Source organism: Echinops telfairi, unplaced genomic scaffold (assembly GCF_000313985.2).
Source record: "Echinops telfairi isolate 266 unplaced genomic scaffold, ASM31398v2 ScPeMD7_17;HRSCAF=63, whole genome shotgun sequence".
NCBI classification, from domain to species: domain Eukaryota; kingdom Metazoa; phylum Chordata; class Mammalia; order Afrosoricida; family Tenrecidae; genus Echinops; species Echinops telfairi.
The window spans coordinates 3,434,864-3,443,194 of NW_022103914.1; the positions used below are offsets into that span (position 1 = coordinate 3,434,864).

Here is an 8,331-nt window from a genome sequence, read left to right on the forward strand (position 1 = left end):
GAGGGAATTTCCAAGGAGGAAATACAGGAGTTCCCAGAATTCTCAGGAGAAGGCCATGCCCACACAGAGGCCTCATTGGCTGTGACCCGATTGACAGACTAGACTCCACCCCCTTCCCTCTTCATCCTCTCAAGTCCCAAAGTGACACTGGGTTATGTAACTCCTACAAGCAGAGTCAGCAAAACAAGAGGAAGGCTCTCCGTGAGATCGATTGGCATGGTGGCCCCAACAATGGACGCAGATGTCGTCCAGGACCAGGCAGCGTTTGTCCTGTTGGACATCGGGTCACTGTGAGTTGGAACTGATTCGACAGCACCGAACAACAACAAGTGTCCTGGAAAGGGCAGAGGATTCCCTGTGGCTTTTCCACTCTCGTTTCTGGCATGACTTCATTCCAAAGTTAGTTGTGCAGAACTATATGATGATGATGCAGGAGGCTGAAGCACTGATGCTTCTGAAGTACTGACTCTGTGGTATCAGCCCAAAGCATCGCACACTCTGTCACGAAGGCCCCTCTTTGAAGGACCAAAACAGAAAGGCAAACACATCACCCTTGTGGGCTTCTGAGTCGGTAACTCCTTACTGGAGTAGAAAGCCTCATCTTTCTCCCGAGGAGCAGCTGGTGGTTTCAAACTGCTGACCTTGTGGTTAGCAGCCCAGCACATAACCCTTTACACTACCAGGACTCCTTCCATTTAGAATCAGAGAAGCAAATACCAAAATATTTAGTTAAAATATATTAAACTGATATAGTAATCTTCCTCTAAGGGAAAGAAAATAAGTGTTGGTGTGAGGGGATGGGAGATTACTGGTTCTTGTGTTTTTAGTAGCAACCCTTGTTACTAAATTAATAAAACTGACTTTTTAAGTCAAAAGAATGCATAATTTGGACCAAAAATAAAAGCTGTTTTTTTAAAAATAAGGTAACATTACCCAACCTGGCTCCAAAATTCTAGAGCTCCACAAGCAGGTAGTTGTTCTCATGAATCTAACTTGCTTTGAAAGGAGTGACTTCTATTAATCAAGCTCCTCAGAGGCTGCTGTAAAAAACCAGACCTACAACTTATTTGCTTATAATGTAAAAACAGACCTACCCGTTTGACCCAATACTTGCTCACTGTGTCAAGCATGATGTCCAGGATATAATTGGTGTTCCACTAGTATGTGTTGGACTCTTGTTTTAATAGTGACTACATTCTCTTCTTGCAGACAAATCTGTAGTTGGTAGTGAGGGAATGTGGTGAGAAAGTGGCTTGGTAAGCAGAGCCAGGTCAAGGGTCAGTTGGAGGATGTAAGGGTTGCCTCGGGGCCTGCAGCACCCATTTCCGTTAGAGCAATGGACTAATCCTGTCTATTTACCCACTGCTCGTGGGTTAGGAAGCTTTATGGACAGGGCTTAGCCATTGCTTTGATGCTCCCTTCTCTACTTCCATTGCTTTTCATTAGCTCGCTCACCACCATCCAGAGATTCCAGGTGAGACTGGGAACCATTCTGTCCAATTGAGGAATGAACCCTGGTGACATAGTGGGTTATGAGTTGCAATGTCAGCAGTTCAAAACCACCAGCTGCTCTGTGGGAGAAAGATGAGACTTTCTACTCCTGTAAAGAGCTAACTGCCTCGAAAACTCACACAGGCAGTTCTACCCTGCCCTATAGGGTAACCATGAGTCACAATCAACTCGGTGGCAGTAAGCTTTTAAATTTAGTTAAATGTGATAATGGCATGGCAGTTACATATTCTTCAATAATGACAAAGGTCCTCAGCAATCGAGTAGGGGTAGGCTGGTGTGCTTCTTCCGTGTGAGTTTAATTGTCTCTCAGCTAGATGGTGCTTGTTTATCTTCAGGTCTTTAAGGCTTCAGGTGCTATATCTTTTGGTAGCCAAGCATCATCCGCTTTCTTCACCACATTTTCTTGTGCACCCACTGTCTTCAGCGATCATGCTAGGTAGGTGAGCATCTCAGACTGCCAAATTGTTAGAACAAAGTGTTCTTGTGTTGGGGGAGTACTTGTGTAGGGGCCCACTGTTCATCTGTTTTCTTAATCCTTGACCTATAAATATATGTACATAGATCTATTTCCCCCTCATCATATATAAATATATTTACATCTTTATATGCCTGTATTTACATCTCTATGAGTACCCTTTGCCTTCTAGCTCTTTCCTCTGCTTCTTTGTACTTTCCTCTTGTCCCACTATCATGTTCCGCCTTCATTTTGGTTTTAGGCATTCCTCTCGGTTACATTGCCCTTGATCCAGCCCTGCAAGGCCTCCCGCACCCTCCTTGACATTGATTTTGAATCACTTGTTGTTCCCTTGTCCCTGTGCTTGTTAACACCCTCTTCCTTCCTCCCCCCCTCCTCTACCCCCATGCTCCCCTGATCTGTCATGCCGTTGCAAAACTAAAAAATCCACTGCCATCATGTAAATTGCATCTCACGTTGACCTGAAATAGGGTTTCTGAGGCTAGAAAACATTTCAGGGACAGATGGCTCCATTTTTCTCCTAAAATGTGCTAGTGGACTTGACCCACCAACACGATCTTGCAGGTAGCTGTCCAGGGTTTACCTGGCAACGTCACCGGGACTACTCGTCTTGCGAATCAGAGATGCCTATCAAAGGATCTCTGAACAAAATAATAGGAGTTCAGGATCTGGCTGTAAAATAGTCTAGGAAATAGAAAGATTGGGCAGCAGGTGACCGTGAGACCTGGTTGCGGGATGCATGGATGCACTGTGTGCTCCCCTTTACTGTGGGGTCGCTGTGAGGGTCGGCATTGACTCGGCAGGGAGTTGTTTGTTTTGCTTGAGTTGATTTTTCAGTGCATTCAAACATGTTTGCAACAAAAAGATAAGGAGTAAATGATAACATGAACACATCGCCACCTGAAAGAAGGTTTTTAAATGATCACACAGCAGGCTCCCTTTCTCTCTAATGGGTGCACTGGTTCCATTGCTGTGCTTTCCAGATACACAGCCTGCTTTTAAAGGGAAAACAGAATCTCGGCCAAGGAGACGAGTCTGCAGCTCAGGGAATCCTAAAATGCGACCGGGGAAGGGGGGTGGGCTTGCTGACGAAGGTTACCATTAGAGATCTCGAAAAGTCAGCTTCCCCATAAGACAGCCCAAACCTCCAGGTTAAGATGATGAATGTCCCCCGGTGCGTGCCTCTTTCCAAAGCCCTCTTCCTCTTTCGCTTTCCAGGGGCCGTTTCTCCATCGTGAAGAAGTGCATTCACAAAGCTACCCGCAAGGATGTTGCTGTGAAATTTGTCAGCAAGAAAATGAAGAAGAAGGAGCAGGCCGCCCACGAGGCCGCGCTCCTGCAGCACCTGCAGCACCCGCAGTACATCACTCTGCACGACACCTACGAGTCCCCCACGTCCTACATCCTGATTTTGGAACTGTGAGTGCAGGCGCCATCTCTCTCAGGAGGCCCCCGGGCATTTGGGTCACCTGTTGTCCGCCACGATTGGCCAGCATGTTGACCATATGCTAGACAGTGTTTCCTCACTTGTAGAGCTCTGTCTGCGGCCTGCGCACCCCCTGGTTTGATAGAAATGCTGTTTCCATTCACTAGATCAGAAACAAGATTAAGGAAGGTGGAGTCAGGAGCTCCTAAGAGCCAGGAAGTGGAGAAGCTGCAAATTGAGCCTGTATCTCTCTCACTCCAATGTCCTCGTTGTTTGTTTGTTTCTAATGGTGGACTCCTGGGCTGTGTAGAAGGTTAGGAAAAGATATTGACAGCAGTCTCCTGACAGAGGTGGAGTGGAAATGGAAGAGAGGGGTGGATACATCAACCCGCTGCCATAGCATCAGTAATCTACCATCCCAAAGTCTCCTTGTAGCGGAGCCATACCTCCAAACATCCCCCTCACTCCAGATGTTTCAACCAGTCGGATACCCCTATCGATCCAGTAAGGTCCTGTTCTCCACCTACTACCCAGGCTAAGAGCAGAAAGCAGACTTGATGGTTTAGGGAAATCTTAAAGAGGCTAAAGGCAAGAATTCGTTCAAAAGTCCTGGGTTCTGGCAGAAATGTTATGAAATAAGTGCAAAAGACCCCTAAGGAGCCCTGGAAGCCTAGTGGTTACGAGTAGGGCTGCTGACCATAAGGTCAACAGTTTGAAACCAACAGCCACTCCTTGGGAGAAAGATGGGGCTTTCTACTCCCATAAAGACTTACTGCCTTGGAAACCCACAGGGGCAGTTCTACCCTGCCCTATAAAGTCATATGACGTCACCGTGAGTCAGAATTGGCTCGATTGACAGTGAGTTTAATTCAGGGTTTTGTTTTTTTAGTTTTGGGTTGGGGTTTGGGTTTAAAGAGGCCCCTCTCCTGGACAGAAGGTATGTCCACCAAAGACCAGTGCTCTGTGTGGCTCCGCAGGGACCCATCCCTGTCAGTAGAAAAAGACCTCCGCTGACATCTTTTAAGTGGCCTTGTGGCCGGACTGCTGTGGGCTTGCTCATCTAGACATGTGCTGAGGTGCTTCAAGGAAGCTGCAACTCAGCATGAATTCATTTCTGGTGGAAACAAAACGTCAAAACGCAAGTATCTTTGGATCCTTTTTTTTTTTTTTAACTTTGGATCCTTTTTTCAAGTAGATTTAAAAAGATACAGGAGACCAACCAACCCTGTTGTCATTTGTCATCCTTTGATGAAACAGTTTGCCCAGCTGGGTGGTAGCCAGTACATTAGCACCTTGGATTTAACACACAAATGACCGGCAAACAGCCTTTCAGATCCTGGCCCGTTTATTGGGAGCCTCCTAACTCCAAAGGCAAACACCATCTTGGATACAAGCCACAGCGTTGGGTCATGCCTGGGCGTGCAGGGGTGGCCATAAGAGAGCAGCAGCTCCCTGCCGCTTCTGGGAGAAGGGGGTGATCCCACCAGGCGGCAACAGTGCGACGGGGAGAAGCTGTTCTCGGAATGAAGGATCTTGTGTCCCCCCTCTGTGAGTTGGGGCTGCAGACTTAGTTCTCAGGGTCTTCACCAGCGATGTCTGAAGAATTAGCCCCACTTCCCAACGATGCTGTAGGGATGCCATAAGATGAAGACCACGTGGAACGAGTTTAGCAAACATCAACTGAGCACTCACATATGTGTGCCAACCGCCGTGTAGACCCGAGGCAGGGTGAGGGGGACAAAGAGGAAACGATGTTGTTCCTGCCCTTGAGTAGTTGTCAGTCTAGTGAGGAAACGAATAGAGAGATGGATACTTTGAATATAGCGTGGTAAATGCTGCAAACGCAAGGCACGCCTCGGGAAGGCTTGCTGGGAGAACGCGGACAGGGGCTTGGCTTGGTCTTGGTCCAGGGGAGATTTGTGGAGGACGCTGTGCCAGAGCTGAATCTTGCGCTGTCTTGGTTACGCTGTGGCTGTGGGTGGCCTTCAGGAGGGCTGGCCAAGAGTTTCTGGGTGACTGAGATTCTGATTGTGGTGTAGAGTCTGGATGTCTGCATTATCCCAAAGCTCTAGAGGTGAACTTGGTGGTTGAGACTTTCTGGTCTAGGAGCAGTGCTGTTACATTGCTCCTCTAAGCCTTCTGAGAGGTTCCGGGGGATGGATCCCATAAGGCCAGACCTGCTCTGCCTTTACCACCCCTACTCGACCGCTGGTGACATCGTGGGCTACATGTTGGGTTGCTGACTGCAAGGTCAGCAGCTCAAAACCACCAGCCTGTCTGGGTAGGCTGTCAACTACCCCAAAGCATTACGATCTCAGAAACCCTGGGGGGGTAGTTCTACGCCATCCTACAGTACCACTGAGTCAGAGTTGATTTGATGGCAGTGAGTTTGATGTTTTGTTTGACTCTACCTCCAGGTGGGTCAGAGGGAAGCAAAAATCGGTCTTCATGGGTCCTAGCCTTTGCTAGGAAAGTAGAAGAAGAGTCCTAGCCGTTGTCAAGGAAAGTAGAAGAAGAGTCCTAGCCGTTGTCAAGGGAAGTAGAAGAAGAGTCCTAGCCGTTGTCAAGGAAAGTAGAAGAAGAGTCCTAGCCGTTGTCAAGGAAAGTAGAAGAGTCCAAGGGGGCAGGAATGAGTTGGAAAAGAGAGCGAAAATCTGGCCAGGGTAGTCGCTGTTTTCCCTGGACGTTTCCTGGGAAGGTGCCTTCGACTGCCCAGTGTGGCCTCTGGCTTAGATGTTGGGCTGCTAGTTCTCAGGCTGCTGGTTCAAACCCACTAGCAGCTCTTTGGGAGAAAGATGAGGCTACCATCCCCTGTAAAGATTTGCATTCTTGGAAACCTTAAGGAGCAGTCCTACTCTGTCTCATGAGATAAACTTGATTCGATGGTGGTGGGTTGGGTTTGGTTTTCCACCTTTCCAGGTCACTGCCTGGCATGTTCTCTGTCCCCGAGGTAAAATAGCTGTCCTTCCTTGAGGACCTACTCGTGCTCCACATTATTCTTATGTGCTTGGGGTCTCACTGTGTCCTCATAGTGCAGTGGGTATGATGATGATGATGATTCCCACTTGAACGATGAAAAGGCGAAATGCAGAGATGGCCAGCGACCCTCCCAAAGCCCCACAGCTGGTAAGTGGCAGAGCCCGGACTCACACCCGAGTCTGGCTGGCCTATGGTGCCATGTCCTCGGTCACACACCTGAAGGATGGAAAGTCAACCCAAAGGCAAAGGGTCCCATCAGGGCCAAGATGGCCGAGGAAAAACTTGCTCGACTTTCTGCTTCTCTCTAGCTAAAAGTAGCAAGTAATAGCAGTTTGCAGAACATAGGTGAGCGTCCTGGAGCCACCCAGTTCCGGTTAGTTGTTTAGAATGTGGCTGATGGCCTCTTCCCATTGAGTTTTATAATCCAGCCTCTTTAAGGGATGGTGGGCCTTTCCCCTGTGAACAAGACGGAATGTGTTTTAAACGAGATATATGGGTTTCTCCCATGAGGCCCAACGCATTTTTTTTTCTTTTTTACTGTTGTCCTGAACATTATATCCATTTGGCTCTAGCCAAAAAACCCCAAAAAAAACAAACAAAAGCAAAAAACAAAATGTGCTGTGATGTTTCATTTATCTCCACCTTTCATAGGGAGCCAGAGCACCTTAGAGCTCTTACAGCTCTGTGTGTGTGTGTGTGTGTGTGTAAGAGAGAGAGAGAGATTCTCCCGTTGTTTTCCAAACATATTTCCTTTGCCTTCCTCCTTCCAGGATGGACGACGGCCGCCTCTTAGACTATCTTATGAACCATGATGAGCTGATGGAGGAGAAGGTGGCCTTCTACATCCGAGACATCATGGAGGCGCTGCAGTACCTACACAGCTGCAGGGTTGCCCATTTGGACATCAAGGTCAGAGGGTATGGGTGTCCTTGCAGGGAAGTGTCTGAGTCCAACGTACCGGGCATTGCCCTTGAGGAAGGGAAATTCTAACTCATCCCACTTGCTTAGATGAAAATACTTAGAAATGTTCCACAGAAGCTTGGTTGCCACGGAATTTGACTGAGTTGTTCTCGAATGGATGCGAACACCAGCAGAGTAAAAATCCCCCTGGGGTGGAAGAAGGGAAGGGCGCTTTTACACGTGTGCTCTGACTCGGGGAGGCCTGTGTGTCCGAGGAGGCCCGTGCTCCTTGGGGTTCACGTCACCGAAGGAGCACAACAGGTGTCTATCTCACGGCACTCAGAGAGAAGCCCTCGTTCTCCCAAACGAATCATTGTCCTTTCCTTGACTTGATCCCAAAGCAAGGAGTAGATAAGAAGCCATGATTTTCAACATCAAACACCCAAACCGAGAGTGTGGGTTCCCTGGACGTCTCCTGTGCATTTCGCGTTGGGAGTTTCCAACCCGCTCTTATTCTATGTCACAGAGACGTCATGCATGTCCACGGTTCCCGCTCAGACAGCTTAGAGAGCATTTCCCAATAGGAGACTCACGCGCAGTGCAGGGATTTCTAATACAGAAAACTTGCTGCCAAATGAACATTACATTCATTTGGCTCTAACAAAAAAACCCAAAACGTTCTAACTCAGAGCAACACTGTAGGACAGAGTAGAACTGTCCCCTGTGGGTTTCCATGAGCGACACCGGGGGACAGAGTAGAACTGTCCCCCGTGGGTTTCCACGAGCGAACTGTAGGACAGAGTAGAACTGTCCCCTGTGGGTTTCCATGAGCGACACCGGGGGACAGAGTAGGACTGTCCCCCGTGGGTTTCCACGAGCGACACCGAGGACAGAGTAGGACTGTCCCCTGTGGGTTTCCACGAGCGACACCGGGGGACAGAGTAGAACTGCCCCCTGTGGGTTTCCACGAGCGACACCGGGGGACAGAGTAGAACTGCCCCCTGTGGGTTTCCACGAGTGACACCAAGGACAGAGTAGA

At 48.6% G+C, this 8,331-nt stretch overlaps 1 protein-coding gene across 1 annotated transcript in view; it reads left to right on the forward strand.

The window, feature by feature from the left end:
* The first annotated feature begins 231 nt into the window (after positions 1 to 231).
* The window catches only part of LOC123521389 (kalirin-like), a 9,790-nt gene continuing 1,690 nt past the window's right edge, over positions 232 to 8,331 (forward strand). The window contains exons 1-3 of the mRNA XM_045287517.1: positions 232 to 290; positions 3,206 to 3,406; positions 7,163 to 7,301. Coding sequence (XP_045143452.1) covers positions 232 to 290; positions 3,206 to 3,406; positions 7,163 to 7,301 — 399 coding nt within the window. The remainder of the gene's footprint in view (positions 291 to 3,205; positions 3,407 to 7,162; positions 7,302 to 8,331) is intronic.